Below are 14,237 nucleotides of genomic sequence, written 5' to 3' on the forward strand. Positions count from 1 at the left end.
ATAAAAAAAAAGTAATAACTTTATTCAAATGGTAATTTATACTATATATATATAAAGATACATACAGCTATCAATAAATATAATTAACCTAAATGCACAATACTGAAATTATATATTAATTATTCAACAATTGGCAAAAAATACTAATAGTTGAAATATCTGGCCTCACGCTAAGCAGTAAATTAATAGATCTGGCAACACCACTCGAGGGAAGTTGCAAGTCAAAATGCAACCTGCCTCCTATAATAAACAACCAAATTTTTGATAAAAATAGTTTATATTTTTATTTCCATTCGTCACCTAATTATATTTTAGAACAACTAGTCATTTCATGTCACTGAATAACAAGATCCGAGCTTTAGTCACAAATATAAATTAAATTGATAAGAGATTACTGCATTGAAAACCCATATTCTCATTAGATACATTTAAAATTTACTTCAATTAATCCATTACCATTTTCTACACCGCTAGCGAATCGGACAAATAGGGCCTATTCTAACATATTTAAACATATAAATAACAAGCTACATCCAAATTTATAAGCTTATGGGATCTTCAAATTAGTCCATGACTGCTCATCCACTTTCTCGAAGAGTAATCAATACGCTGCTACATATGGATGTTTGACTCTGCCATTTATAAATCGTATATGATGTTTTTTGTTTGTATCTTAGTTCTCTTTAAGTTTTGGGGTATTGCTATGCTGTTTCAATGGATTTAAAGTTTGTTTTCCTTAAAACTGTTTTCCATTAGCAATTTCAGTGATGCCTTAAAAGTAACACTTTATGTAGATTGTTTTTAAATGTTTACAATTAAATTATTACATTAAATATATATATATATATATCAATAGTGTAGGTTTTATAGTTGGTTTGCTTTGCCAGTTTTGCGCAGTCTCAAGTGCCTTGTGTCTCTTTCTTGGTGTATTTGTGTATGCCAGAGTTTGCGTGTGTAATGGAGGGTGCTTTGTGTTTTCGCATTTGTTGTGTGTGTATCGCTGGTCATCTCATGATGTACACTACAAAATTTCTAAAGTTTAACTAGAATTATGTGATCCAGGCATTCTCAGCTGGATCCCGAACTTCCGGTGACTAATCCGCGTTGCAAACGCAGCCATTCCACAAACTCATCCAACATTACGGGCCCTACAATTGGAATGATTAAAATTACATCCACTTTATATTGTTATCACACCTATTAACTGTTACATACATGCGCCATCAATATCATAGTTTGACAAATCAATGCAGATTGTGCGCGAAAACTCCAATATGTTACACCATTGATCCTTATTAATAACCTTGTACTTGGACTGTTCTAGGAATTGTGCAAATTGTGGATACAATGTCCAATGCTTGCCCAGAAGTAATTGCAGCATAGCCTTAGCCGTCAGAATATCCATGCTTCGCTGATCCGAATCCTGTTGAAACAAATAAGTGAATTTATGTTTGTGTATTTATGCTTACAAGATTGTTGTCAATAACCACAGAATTTACCTTGGCAAAGTCATATGCATATCGATATATACTCTTGAAGGAGTTAGGATCGTTGAGTATGCTGCGCAGATAGTCCAATTTCACAACCATTTTTGCTGTCGAATCACATTCGAGATCCATGAGACCCTTTAACCACTCCTGCTGACTGAAGAACCCCATCTGTGTGGCACCCATTTTATATGCGAGCACAAGCATCACAATATTTTCGGGCTCAACGCCAATATCTTCACAGAATTTCTCCATACCGTCTGGCCCTGAAAATTACGGTGTTTCATAGAAATATCGTTTTCAAATCACCAATTCCATTTTTACTCACCCAGGGTATCAGGCTCATCGGGCGTAGTATATTCATGGAACCAGGCGAGGCAGCGTTTCTGGCTAAAGCCATCTTCTGCTCTGATATGGCGTCTGAGAAAATTTTTTAAAAGTTTAAGTTATGTTATTTACATTATTAAATACATTTTACTAATAAATTGTGTATAGCGCACTTAGCCATAAAACATTTAAGCACATATATTTTGGTTATTCTATTTAACTAATTAATTTTTTAGCCTGAGCATCCGCCCCGCTTTTGACGTATTATTCAATGTTTTCATTTTCTTAGTGTTGCCAACTAAAAATAGCAATAGTAAACTTAAAGGGGATGCCAATGCCAGCCAAAAGAGCCCGAAACATTTCAAAGTGAGCATTTCTACATATACATAACTTTATACCTAAATATAAATATGTATTCATGGGATACGATAAAATAAAACATAAGTTACGCAAAGAAAATTCAAATTTGAGTTTGCTTTAAGTATTCGGAATAGTAATTTATTCTATCTGCTATTCACGAACGACAATATATAAACATCTATAACAAATTAGGCAGTGTAAAAGTTCAGCAATTACGAACTTTATAATTCTTTAAATTATCTGTGACTTCGCATCAAATTCGATAAAAAAAAATATTATATTAGGAGATACCCGGACATCTGCGCGGAATTTCTATGTTAATCACTCTACGTTTCTTGTACATACGGTACCAACATCACACACGCACACACACACGCCCGCAAAGACGCTCCTGTGCTGAATTGGATCTGCAGTTTATACTGTAGTAATCTATTTTCAGAGAAAATGATAACATCTAAAAGCAGGGCGTTACTGAATGCCAAGTATGTAGTATTTTCGATATTAAAGGGAATGGTGGAGGGGTATTAACAATTAGTATTCATAGTTAAGAATTCATTAGAGGAATCCACATGAATTATGTCCCATTCTTTGATTGATGGTCTTTAAGTTAGTTTAAAAACCAACTTAAATTAACAATAAATGTAATATAATTTTTTTCAATAATAATTCAATTTAAAACATTTTTTAACAGTGTTTAGGCGACTGCGCGCTAGAATTTCAACTGAAAGCGAGAGTTGAATGAAATGCGTGTCAAAATATGGCAGTTGAAGAGTCGTGAAATGGAAGCCGAAACGAACGCGAATTTATACGAATTTAGGGCGCAGTTGTGTGCACGACTTCAAGCGAGACACACGTCGTTTCTATCGTAGCAAGGACTCGTACGTAATAATAACCCTAAAGCGAAGGCATTAGTTAATAAATACGAGAAAATGCTTAAATTCCGTGAAAATAACCGTGCTTTGAAGTATGCCAATGGATATGTATTCAACATTATCTGTTGCATACTATTCGCGTTACTTGGTAAGTTGTTAAAGCCATCCCGTTGCCCAAGCAATGGCGTTACTCAGAGTTGGGGTGGAAAAAATCAATAGTACGGAGGACATTTTACAGTGCTGTCACAATGACTTAGAGGAAAAAGTAGCAATTTAGAGTTAAATCCATATTTTTTCGCAGCGAATAGCGCTCAAGGCCTTCAGTTGAGCGCTTTCACAACGAAAACGCCGAGGGTTTCTAAATATACTACTAAATCGCCATCGGTAAGTGCTAACCAACCTCACCCATCTCACTCAATCAATTTCAGTTTGTTTTTATGTTTAATCAAATACTGTTGCAGGCATCTTCGATGAATCATGATGCGACTACTTCGACTTATCGGCTTAATGCCACTAATGGCATCACCTGCATTCTAATGCAAGTAGATGGTCTAATAAGTTTCCGATATCGAAACAAGTTGAACGAGGATGTTGAGGCCGATCTGTATATGCCGGACAATCCACTCTTGAGTGGTGAGTGCGACAATACGAATTTGGAAATATTGACCATGGACTTCAGAGGCTTTTCCTTGTCCATGACTTTTAAAAAGGTAAGGGGCCGGGCGTTTGCTTTTGTGAGAAAATGCGCCAGCTTGCTAATATAATGCCAGAAATTAACTAAAGTTAACTTCTAATACCCACACACATGCACAGTCGTCGGGGGGCGAAGGCTGGTACATCAACCTTTTTGAGCTGACATATTCGTCATCAAATCCACTATTCGAACATCCCGACCGTCCCAATTTAAATGTGAAACTGACCTCACCAGCGCAAACGCCTATGTATTTCCCAACCCCCGTGGGCAAGTCGTACCTCTGTGACAAGGAACAAACTGTAATTTTATATGCCCCTCATGAATCTGGCGACCAGTCTGGTCATATTGCGCGACTTTACTTGCGCGACATGCACATGCAAAGCTTTATGTTCAAGGAGAGCGGAAAGTGGGGACCATCCTTCCACTGTAGTGCCACCGGTTCCTATCGCGACGAGACGGCACCCTTGGCCGTAGGTACAGCGCTAGCCATTGCGGTTCTATTGACTATTTCGGGATACGGTGGTTGGCGGTAAGTAATTCAACTATAGATTAACGCAGCTTAGCGCAATAATATAGATATAGATTTAATACTAGACTGCTTATTTTTATTGAAGATCTATAGTAAGTAACTCTACTAATTTTACTTCTTACAGGTACTTTAAAGTCAAGAAGGTTCAGTACGGCTCGATGGAGTAAACTAAACGTCAATATACTACAATTAATTTGTTCAATTACTTTCCAGTCATATCTTTCTATTGTTATTTGCTGCATATCAGTATTGAAGTATCCAACTAATATTATCATGTTCTAAAAACCTAATCGAAATTGTGAGGCGCCCAACCCACAAACATAAATGTTAAAAAATTAAAAAATATATTATTTATATATATATATATATATAAATTAATATATACAAATATATATATAAATGCAAATGTCTTCCATATAGTTAATATTATGTGAAATGTTAATTAGTATACATATATTATAATTACATTGATGTGCATTTTTAAATATATGCGAATATATATTTACACAACTAACCAAAAAACTATTGAAAACATATTCTCACAGCCATTTTTGTGTATATGCTAATTTGTTCAATATGTAAAAATCAATTGTGTTTATCATAGAAACTTAAGTATTTAAAACTAGCAAATAAAATGTAACCACATATGAAGACTAGCAATAGTTTCCTTATTAAAATATCTAAATTCATTAATATGCGCATTCAGGTTTTGGAAAGTATACAGATATGGTAACATAACATACAAATTTGTGCCAAACTCTAAATTTAACAATTGAAAAAGATTAAAAGTTGCAAAATTAGAAATTAATTTCATCTGTTTTGTAGCATACGGACCGACGGACAAAGCATTTGGAAGAATCAAAAATAAATTATTGTATCTGTCAGAATACTAAAATAAATAAAAATACTGCACCTCTAAAATACAAAAGCACGATCTTTAGATAAATAATTATTTTTGTGTTCAAAAATCTTTCTGTACTAATAAAACATATATAAACACTTATTTTAATTTTTATGCACCTTTCTAAATTTGTGACCAAAGATACATTTCAAAGAAGTAATAAATGAATTTAATGAATAAATATAAAGGTTTAATTAAATGAATGGTGTATTGCACGTTTAAATTACGTTGCAATTCTTTAATAAGAAATTTATATCCATTCTTGATATCGAATAAACGAAATCGTAAAAATATAATTACATAAAAACAATCAACGAATTGATATCTGCCATACCAACGAATATTAAATATGGCAAGCACATGGCTATACAAATATTTCTTTTTAAACTTATTATGTGTACATTTGAGGGCTTTATCGGTAAGTAGTACAGCTCAGAAGATAATAAAGACTTTCAGCTAACTTGATCCGCTCATGTTATAAAAGCACGTTAAAAAATATATAGATTTGTTCCGAAATCCAGGCATTCATAGATACAGACGCATAACAATGAAAAACTGATCTATATAAATGTTATTATCCAACAATGATATAAAAATCTTCATAGATCATTTTTATCATATACACATGACCAATGTTCAATATATTTTCCCATACATCTGCACCTATTGACAAACCAATCAAAAATATGATTGATTACTTTGAACTTTGGATTGAAATCAGATTTTTCAAAAATTTCACTAAGTTTAGAATATCTATAAAAACGTATTTTAAATGTAATATTTGAGCACGACCTTGTGTATATATCTTACGTTTAATAGTGCAACCGAAAAGTATAAAGCAAGGAATTTCATTTTCCGATCAAGGCTTGGATCCGATCGGAATATTAGCCAATTATACATTTTGTTATTTTATAACTAACAAATACCCCTCAAATACGTGACATGGCATGAACAACATTCACTAAACTACGTTATTTCTCCACTTATACCTTAAAGTTTGATTTTCCCCACCATTCAGTCAAGTCAGTATAAGCCTTTCTTGGTAATTATTTAGTTTAAGGCGTAATTTACTAAGTTAATAGGACGCTCACCTGCTGCTTTGTTGTGTCGCAATAGTTGTATAGCTGGTGCGTGCTCTCTTTGATTGGCCATCCATATTGTCACCGATTTCTGGAGCTCTACGTTTACCTCGTGGCATGACTTGTGTGATCTGATTGCAAAAGTTGGCCTGTTTTACCAAAGTAAAAACTGTATAATTTGGATTTGGCTTATATATGAATATATATTTATACATATATATATAAATATATTTATATATATATATATATATATATATATATATATATATATATATATATAAATATATATATATATATATATATTTATTTCACGAATTTGCTGCTGTGGATCAAGGTTAATTATACAAGGTTAATATACAACAATTGTTTAATACGTATGGATGTACACTTACCACTGTCTCTCAGTGCAAGGCAGTTATTGAAACATTATATTACGGCAACATTGACATACATATGTAGCTACAATACAATACATAAATTAAAGTTATGAAACGACAACAAATTTATTTATGTTAAAATTTCGTGTTTACTTTGCAGAGCCAACTATATTTGATCAATTCTTTATTTATGCCTGTCAGTTTTCATTCTGTCAGCAGCATAGGTGTGTCCTGGATAAATATTGAGCAAAATATCCAATACCCGGCACAAAAAATTTGGTCGCCCATAACTAAGACATTTCCAGCTGAGAAATCACACACCTACACGCTTATATATATATGTATATATACACATATATGTCTACAGATTGCATATATATGTAAGGATGTAGCAATAACTAATGTGTAATTGTATGCATGTTTAAGGTCTGCTTAAATACAGTGATATATAATGTGTATGTCTGCTTCTATGTATTTTCAACTCAAAATAATTTCATGCGAATGCGAAAATGTATCATTATATTGTTCATATTGAAAACACCGGCAGCACATTGGACAAGAACTTGGTATGGACCTGGTATCGGTATCGTGGTTGTTTCCCTATATCAACCACACACTGTAGCAGCTGATGCGACAGCAGCGACGACTGCCTGCGCGTGCTTCCCTTTTCACGTCGTCAAATGCAAAACTAGACCGATCCTTACAGTTTTAAGTGCGCTTTTAATTACTTTTTAATTTGCGTATATAACTGAACACTTTGTTAAAATAAAAATGTGAGCCTACATTTAATATTTACCACTTAAATGTTGATACAATCTATAAATTTACAGGACAGGTCTTGGCATCAATGATATCGATATTTTGATGCCGATGCGGCGATGTTTTCGGTGTTTTTCATATTTATTTCGGCATATCATCGCAAAGACGTTTTTATGGCAGCCCTAAATTATTATATTTTTGGTTATCGATATAAGGAGTATCGTGAAAATGCTTAACTTACATTTGTCTAAAGTTTTGAACAAAATATTAAAATTGCAAAAAAAAATTTTTTTGGCTTTAAAAAAATGTGTACATTTATTCGATAATTTACTTTTAGAGTTGCAACAGTTTTTAGTTCACCTCTCACAAGAAAAAAGACCCAGTTTTAAGTTGGAAACTAAATATATGCTTTGTTGTGCTTGATTACTGCAAATTCTTATACGTTTCATATATTTATTTAACGACGCATAATAAAGATAAATATATATTTCGATTTTCAAATCTGTAGCTCCAAACATAAGAAGTTTAGTTCTGATCATATCATAGTAACTGTAGAACAGTTTTACATATTTTCAACACTTCTAAGAACAGAAGAAAATAAAAATAAAAATAAAAAATGTGAGAAGCATAAAATGCAAAAGTGAAGAAAAAGCGATTTGCACTCTTAAAAAGTTAAAAAAAAAAAATATTAAAAGAAAAAATTAAGAAAGTAAAAAATAAGAGAAGAGATCAGAGAACGACGCCGTCGCAATATTTGTGTGCGAAGTGGGAAATTTAAAATTAAAGTAGCCGCTAAAATTAATTTAAAATTAATTTAATCGTAATTGCGCCAATTGCCACGTCAGCTTACCAATTATATTATACTATTGTGTTGGGGATTTATTTTTCTTAATATTTGTTAAGTTGACGCTTATATCAAAAATAATCCAAAAAATTAGGAGTTTTAGCAAAATCTTTCACTTTTCCGTTGGCAGAAGCAATTTATTGCGTATTTATTTTTTAATAGTTGATGTTAAATTTCCACAGATCAAGAAATTCAATAAAAATTCTAAGCCTTTGCCTAAACTATGTAATGTATGTAAGAAAACTATATTTTTTATTTATTTAAATTTAAAAAACTACAGGGTCCAAATTAGTCGATCCGAGGCGGGAATTGAAGATGAGTATCGTAACTCGATAGATTGATCGAAAATCCCCCAACACAGCTGATAAATGAAAATTTTCCACTAACCTAATGCATTTAATTCAGACTCTCTTGAGTAAAGTTTTCCTTTCCAAAACAATATTGTCTATTTCTATGTGCTGAATTTTATAAATATATTTGATAAAAAAGATTTATTCCTAATATATATACAGATATGTATATACATATACAGATATTTATTTATGTATTAGACTTTTAATATGAGTATTAATGATATTCCATAGCAATATCTAACACGACTGCAATATGTGATATATACGGAGATATGTAATCGATTATGGAAATATTGGCGATATTTGCCATTTATTTCATAGAAATAATTTACTACTTTTTCTCATAAAATAAAAAAACCTATTTGTATAGATTTCCGTGAATAGAAATTAAATCCCTTTGTAAAACTACATAGTTTTTCTTTATCAACAGAAAATAAATTGAATGTGAAATACATTAGTGTGATGTATTAAGTAGTAACGTCGTAAATTTAATTTTAAAGCCAATACAAAATCTTAGTATTTAAATTTGCAAAAATTGCACAAAAGGCACAAATGGCATTGCTCGATGATAACCATTAACCATTAAGAAATTGCTCCAGGGCATCTGTCGTTTCGAAGTCGTTTTCCTCAAGAACAACTTCTTCTAAAGACAGTTTAGTTGTTTTTGGTTTTATTTCTAAAAATAAAAAAAGTTCATATGAGTTTTTCGCTTTCAAAATTACTTAAATAAAAATCATACTTGGAAGCTGTCCGCTTTGCTTATACTCTTCTAGATCCCCACGGAATTCATTATCGAATACAGCTTGGCGTTCCTTTTGGAGCTGTCTTAACTGTTCTTCGCGTGTTTGAATCTTTTGCTGATACTGCTGAGCAATCTGCTGTCTATACTGCTCCAGCTCGTTTAGCTTCTTTTGCTTGTGCTTGGATAGCTGAAACTGCTGTTCAAGTACGAATTCCTGTAGCTCGCATTCCTCACACAGATTTTCCAACTTTTCCAGCTCTTGCTCTAGTTCCCAGCCCAATTGCTCTAAAGATCCTATTACTTCTGTGCAGTCCTGTAACTTGACCACCAATGCAGGCAGAGCCGATAGACAACTATTTAGTTCATTTATCGTTTTGCGTTTCTCGTTGGCACTCTGCAACACGGCTGTAATTTGAAAAGCCACCGCTGCTGCTGATTCAGCATTTTGCTCGTTAGCTATATGGATTTGCTGCCAACTGTCCTCATATTTAGATAGTAGATTGCACCCCGCTGCCACATTCAGCTGTGTGGCGACACCATCCGACAAATGGACGCCGCTGCGGCTAGAGAATACACTTTCGTTCAAGCTCAAGAATGAGGAATTGAGGTCACTTGTTTTTGGATTTATCGTCTCACTTGTCCGACTGCTGGTGCTGGTGCTGCCGCCGACACGTTGACGATATTGTTCTTGTAGGCTCTCTGAGATGAGAATACCCTCCTGGATGGCGTTGCTGAGTTTCTTTTTTAAGTTTCCAAGCATTATATAAACCTCGTTTTAGTATTTTTGTTAACTATTCAGCTGCTAATTAGACGATGTTTATTTGTATGAAACTGCGCTGCGCTTAAACACAAAATCAGCTGGTCGCAAAGTGACAAGAGATAGTGTCATTTGACAGATCGCTTGAGAGAGCGAAGGCAACAGAGCGACCGAAGAGAGATATAGAAATTTGTTGTCAATTGTACTCTCCGAAATTATACCAACACTTTGTAGCATACTTTCGCAACTTCATTCGATAAAATTATATTTATAATACTAAAAAATTAAGTGAGGGTATCTGTGTCTTAAATATGCTGTATACATAATCGTTTTAGAATACATAACATTTACTACACACAACTAACGAAATCTTTATTTATAAATTATTATGATTTATTATATTGTGGGTGTGTACATATGCATAAATTGAGTCAACAGAATATTTGAAATAATTGTTCGGTTTGTCACTAAATTTAGAAACTACGACGTTTACACACATTACATGGTAAAGTAATGCATGTTACATCAGGACAATTTATTTTGGATTTGATTAGTTTTGTTTTTAACGTTATCAAGGGGTCTTCGCTTGTATGTATTCCCAACATGAATATATGTTTTAATAGTCACAAACTAAAAATTGATTTATTCCCAGATGATGACAATCTTTAAAGTATGGAATATTTCAAAATATTTTGTAAAGCTTAAAGTCCCTCATTTTTAAGTTTTTTTTATAAATAATTATCATCTAATCTTCAGTCAAGTCCACTGTAAGCGTAATATCGGCGGTACGTCGTACCTCATCCATTATTGATAATTCTGTAAACGCCACTGGACTACACCCTTCTTTTGGCTGCTCCACATTATTCTCAATTATTTCTAAATCGCTTTCACTATCTACAAGTGTTATGCAGCTGATATTTCCCGGACTAGAGCTAGTTTCACTCTCGCCTCCAGTAGCCGTACTGTCGACAGATTCATCTTGGGAGCTCACATCGATCGTGACAATTGCTGGAATTTCATTATTTGAGGAGTCCATAATTAGTTCATCTAACTGGATGCCTTGTTTGGCCGTTTCATCATCCGACATTAGTTCCTTAACAATATCACTCAATGGTGAGGATGGGGATGGGGATGGGGATGGTTTATTAGCTGCTGTTTGATACAGCGGTCGATTATAAGCCATAGCCACTGCTAGGGCCAAACTGTTTGAATGGATAAAGTCAGATCTGAAAGTTGCTAACTTCTTGGGTTCACTACTGGTGCTTCTTCTACGATGTCTTCGTTTGGTTTTCTTCTTTTTTTTCTTGTGTTTCTTTATGTAGCTATGGCTGCGACTGCAATATTCTCTCGACGAGCTTCTGCTATTGCGTGTTATTTTGTATGTATTTCTGGAATGATTTTTACGTTCCGTGCTTCCACCGAATTCTTCCGTGATTTTTCGATTATAAAAGACATTTCCCTTGCGCCTTTCATGTTTGTAATCTAATTCCTGAAGTTTTTGCTGGCATTTCGCCTGCGTTCGCTCGATTGCCCGTTTGTTGTGTCGTAGTGCATTGTTTATTGTCCGCCCTAGAAACTTTTTGTTTGGTTTGCCTAGAGGATTTATTTTTCGCTCTAGTGGCCTATTACATGCGTTGGAGTCTTGATTTGGCACTCCGCATATAAGCTCTGCAATTGCTAGACTAATACAAATTTTAAAACATAATTCTAAATGATAAGCAAAAAATTGTTTTTACCTTGTAAGCGCTGAGTCGTCCATACACAATATTGTTTTGTTCCTCATGCCCAACAGATGATTCTCACCAAAGTGTTATAACAATCTATGGTCACCCAAAAATTTAACATTTGCTTTAATGTTATTAACAGCGTAATATTGATGTACGGTTCAGTAAAAATAGTAAATAAATATATATATATATATATATATATATATATATATATATATATATATATATACATATATATATATATATATATATATATAGTATTGTACTCGGTATTTTACATTCTATTTTTACCGAACCGGACATCAATATTAAGCTGTTAATAACATTAAAGCAAATGTTAAACTTTATACATATATAAATATATATTATTATACTGATTTATGTATAAGATATTAAGAATTTGTATAGACAAAAAATAACATTTCTGACTATGTATTACCGAATAGAATTCCGATTCAGTTCACTATTGCTTTTGACCAAATCAATTGAACAGTTGAGTGCATAACATCAGAGCTTTTGACAATTATTTTTAAAATACTGTTTTTTTTTACAATATATTTATTTTAAATATAGAAAATATGTTATTTATTTAAGATATGTTTATATCACAGTTTTATCACATTTAGTCATCACATCATATCAGCTATTGTCGATTTCCAATTATATTTTGCATCCATGTCACATATTTGCTAACACGCGTATATATGCCTGGCAGCCCTGGACGTGCACAGCCTATGCCCGTTGACACAACACCCAGCAAATAATGCTCCTTCGACATCAGTGGGCCACCAGAGTCAGCCTGAGGAGGATGAAACATAACATTTTGTGCTCCGCTCTAAAGTTGAATACTCACCCAACACGAGTCAATTTGGCCATCCTCATATCCTGCGCACATCTGAGTGTCGCTTATGCTGTTGGATTTGCCATGTGCTCGATAAGAACGCTCACAAACCTCATTGTTCCATATTTTAACTGTCGCCTTTCTCAGGACATCGGCACGTTCGCCTTCTGCCTGGTTTTCCTGTGTCCATCCCCAGCCGGATACCGTGCCGTATTCTGATAACAAACTACGCTTCTCGTCCTCTTTCTCTGAATTAACACAGCTGGGCTGAATATGGGTCGAAAATCTAATGGGTACTACGAGTTCCAGCAAGGCTAATAATGTAAATTGAATTGTTTCACTTCTTGAATTGACAAAATAGAGTGGATAATTACCAATATCATGCTGCACATTATTACAATCATATTGGGGATGTGGTACAAAGCGCTTGAAGTCCACTTGCAAGCCTTGGGGCCCGTCGCTGATGCCATTCAGATAGTCCCGAATGCTATGGATACCTGCAACGCCTTGAATCTGTGCAGGTTTCATGAACTTTTGCAAACCATTGCAAATGCAGTGACCAGCGGTTAGTATCCAGCGTTCATGTACAATAGTGCCTCCACAAAAGTGGCCACCACGACGCATTAGACTAACCATGAAGGGCATTTCGTTCCGTTCCGTTTCGCTACCGCCGATGATCTTAGGATTGCGAACTGTGCAGGGCAGGTCAGTAACTATTGATAAGACATAAGGACTATTATTTTTATAATTATTGTTATTGAGGCACTTATTATTATTTGTATTTTTGTCTATTATGACTTTTATCATTATAATCAAATTATTGTTATGTTATGATTTTAGTAACTTCAACATATTTAAAAAATGTTTCCATTATTTTTTTTTAATATTGGCCAGAAGTATTGAAAATATTGCACTTACAAGCAATCTGAGCCTGCGCATAATTTAAAACTTGTAAAACTATTAAAAATTGCGCAAATTTCCACATAACGCTGCTATTCAAAAACTGACCGTTACACATTTGCTGGTGCAAAGCAATTCAGCGAACTGTCACAAATATTCTGCGCGCAAATAAATTTATATATAGGTCGACGGAACGACTGAGCCACTGACTTACTTGCTGCTGTTCTATGCGGATTAGTGCTCATTTTACGTTGTTTTGTTTTGTTTTTTTTTTTTTCGATAACGAACGGAAGTTTCAACACCTGTTGCCAAGCTTCAAGTTTACTGTCTACGCGGTGCGAAGCGACGGCGACGTTGACTTTGACGTTGACGTTGACTGCAGCTACGAGTTACCCAGCATTTGCAGCACGTATTAGCACTTTGTATGCCCTACCTGTCTCTCTCTTTCTTTCTCTCTATCTCTGTCTCTGTCTCTTCCTCTCTCCTCCCTCTGCAGTCATATCAGTTTGGGTGCTGCCGAATACAAAACGTGAAATGTAAACAAAAGAAAACAACGAATTTTGTTTCTGAGTTCGTGTTGCCATTTTTATGACCCAGTGAAGTTCATGACATTGAACCGACAACAAAAAGTTGAGCTAACATGAGTAAGTGTATTTCGGAGTACTATCAGTGTATGTATATCAATCAA

The 14,237-nt window shown here is 34.0% G+C and overlaps 5 protein-coding genes across 8 annotated transcripts; 1 reads left to right on the forward strand and 4 right to left on the reverse strand.

The window, feature by feature from the left end:
* Nucleotides 1-1,007: 1,007 nt before the first annotated feature.
* On the reverse strand, nt 1,008-7,503 carry LOC111592345 (DCN1-like protein 5). 4 transcript variants are annotated; one of them, XM_023304474.1, is made up of 7 exons: nt 7,423-7,503; nt 6,642-6,708; nt 6,262-6,398; nt 1,816-1,907; nt 1,500-1,753; nt 1,216-1,423; nt 1,008-1,148 (listed from the first exon to the last, which is right to left on the reverse strand). In XM_023304474.1, exons 3-7 carry the CDS (start codon nt 6,366-6,368, stop codon nt 1,069-1,071), a joined length of 741 nt encoding a protein of 246 aa, XP_023160242.1. In that variant the 5' UTR covers nt 6,369-6,398; nt 6,642-6,708; nt 7,423-7,503; the 3' UTR covers nt 1,008-1,068. The 4 variants fall into 4 exon arrangements, with proteins under 4 accessions (XP_023160242.1, XP_023160243.1, XP_023160244.1 ...); XM_023304475.1 differs by having other exon boundaries at nt 6,262-6,418; XM_023304476.1 differs by having other exon boundaries at nt 6,701-6,708; nt 7,423-7,464.
* LOC111592344 (lysosome-associated membrane glycoprotein 5) lies at nt 2,866-4,583 on the forward strand. Its single transcript, XM_023304473.2, has 5 exons — nt 2,866-3,194; nt 3,348-3,430; nt 3,508-3,756; nt 3,860-4,269; nt 4,394-4,583. The coding sequence occupies exons 1-5, from the start codon at nt 3,104-3,106 to the stop codon at nt 4,434-4,436; spliced, it is 876 nt and encodes a 291-aa protein (XP_023160241.1). The 5' UTR covers nt 2,866-3,103; the 3' UTR covers nt 4,437-4,583.
* A 1,498-nt stretch (nt 7,504-9,001) lies between the features above and the next one.
* LOC111592342 (dysbindin protein homolog) lies at nt 9,002-10,233 on the reverse strand. The gene is made up of 2 exons (XM_023304471.2): nt 9,322-10,233; nt 9,002-9,258 (listed from the first exon to the last, which is right to left on the reverse strand). The coding sequence occupies exons 1-2, from the start codon at nt 10,082-10,084 to the stop codon at nt 9,158-9,160; spliced, it is 864 nt and encodes a 287-aa protein (XP_023160239.2). The 5' UTR covers nt 10,085-10,233; the 3' UTR covers nt 9,002-9,157.
* A 429-nt stretch (nt 10,234-10,662) lies between these two features.
* Nucleotides 10,663-11,889, reverse strand: LOC111592341. The gene is made up of 2 exons (XM_023304469.2): nt 11,818-11,889; nt 10,663-11,763 (listed from the first exon to the last, which is right to left on the reverse strand). Exons 1-2 carry the CDS (start codon nt 11,862-11,864, stop codon nt 10,827-10,829), a joined length of 984 nt encoding a protein of 327 aa, XP_023160237.2. The 5' UTR covers nt 11,865-11,889; the 3' UTR covers nt 10,663-10,826.
* Nucleotides 11,890-12,396: 507 nt separating this feature from the next.
* On the reverse strand, nt 12,397-13,700 carry LOC111592346 (transmembrane protease serine 9). Its single transcript, XM_023304479.2, has 4 exons — nt 13,568-13,700; nt 13,024-13,362; nt 12,662-12,963; nt 12,397-12,607 (listed from the first exon to the last, which is right to left on the reverse strand). Exons 1-4 carry the CDS (start codon nt 13,665-13,667, stop codon nt 12,452-12,454), a joined length of 897 nt encoding a protein of 298 aa, XP_023160247.2. The 5' UTR covers nt 13,668-13,700; the 3' UTR covers nt 12,397-12,451.
* Nucleotides 13,701-14,237: the final 537 nt, after the last annotated feature.

The sequence above is a fragment of the Drosophila hydei genome, unplaced genomic scaffold, assembly GCF_003285905.1.
Source record: "Drosophila hydei strain 15085-1641.00,03,60 unplaced genomic scaffold, DhydRS2 tig00000001-arrow-pilon, whole genome shotgun sequence".
In the NCBI taxonomy this organism is placed as follows: Eukaryota; Metazoa; Arthropoda; class Insecta; order Diptera; family Drosophilidae; genus Drosophila; species Drosophila hydei.

Bases quoted from the DNA above. Each gene is read 5' to 3' on its own strand.
- LOC111592344 (XM_023304473.2), top strand. From the start codon at position 3,104: ATGCTTAAATTCCGTGAAAATAACCGTGCTTTGAAGTATGCCAATGGA. The intron at 3,757-3,859 runs GTAAGGGGCCGG...ACACATGCACAG, and splicing joins TGTCCATGACTTTTAAAAAG to TCGTCGGGGGGCGAAGGCTG. The intron at 4,270-4,393 runs GTAAGTAATTCA...TACTTCTTACAG, and splicing joins TCGGGATACGGTGGTTGGCG to GTACTTTAAAGTCAAGAAGG.
- LOC111592345 (XM_023304474.1), bottom strand. From the start codon at position 6,368: ATGCCACGAGGTAAACGTAGAGCTCCAGAAATCGGTGACAATATGGAT. The intron at 1,424-1,499 runs GTAAATTCTGTG...TTGTTTCAACAG, and splicing joins ATGCATATGACTTTGCCAAG to GATTCGGATCAGCGAAGCAT. The intron at 1,149-1,215 runs GTATGTAACAGT...TTCCAATTGTAG, and splicing joins CTATGATATTGATGGCGCAT to GGCCCGTAATGTTGGATGAG.
- LOC111592342 (XM_023304471.2), bottom strand. From the start codon at position 10,084: ATGCTTGGAAACTTAAAAAAGAAACTCAGCAACGCCATCCAGGAGGGT. The intron at 9,259-9,321 runs GTATGATTTTTA...TTTTATTTTTAG, and splicing joins GCAAAGCGGACAGCTTCCAA to AAATAAAACCAAAAACAACT.
- LOC111592341 (XM_023304469.2), bottom strand. From the start codon at position 11,864: ATGAGGAACAAAACAATATTGTGTATGGACGACTCAGCGCTTACAAG. The intron at 11,764-11,817 runs GTAAAAACAATT...AATTTGTATTAG, and splicing joins GACGACTCAGCGCTTACAAG to TCTAGCAATTGCAGAGCTTA.
- LOC111592346 (XM_023304479.2), bottom strand. From the start codon at position 13,667: ATGTGTAACGGTCAGTTTTTGAATAGCAGCGTTATGTGGAAATTTGCG. The intron at 13,363-13,567 runs GTAAGTGCAATA...TCTTATCAATAG, and splicing joins TGCGCAGGCTCAGATTGCTT to TTACTGACCTGCCCTGCACA. The intron at 12,608-12,661 runs GTGAGTATTCAA...CATCCTCCTCAG, and splicing joins GCCAAATTGACTCGTGTTGG to GCTGACTCTGGTGGCCCACT.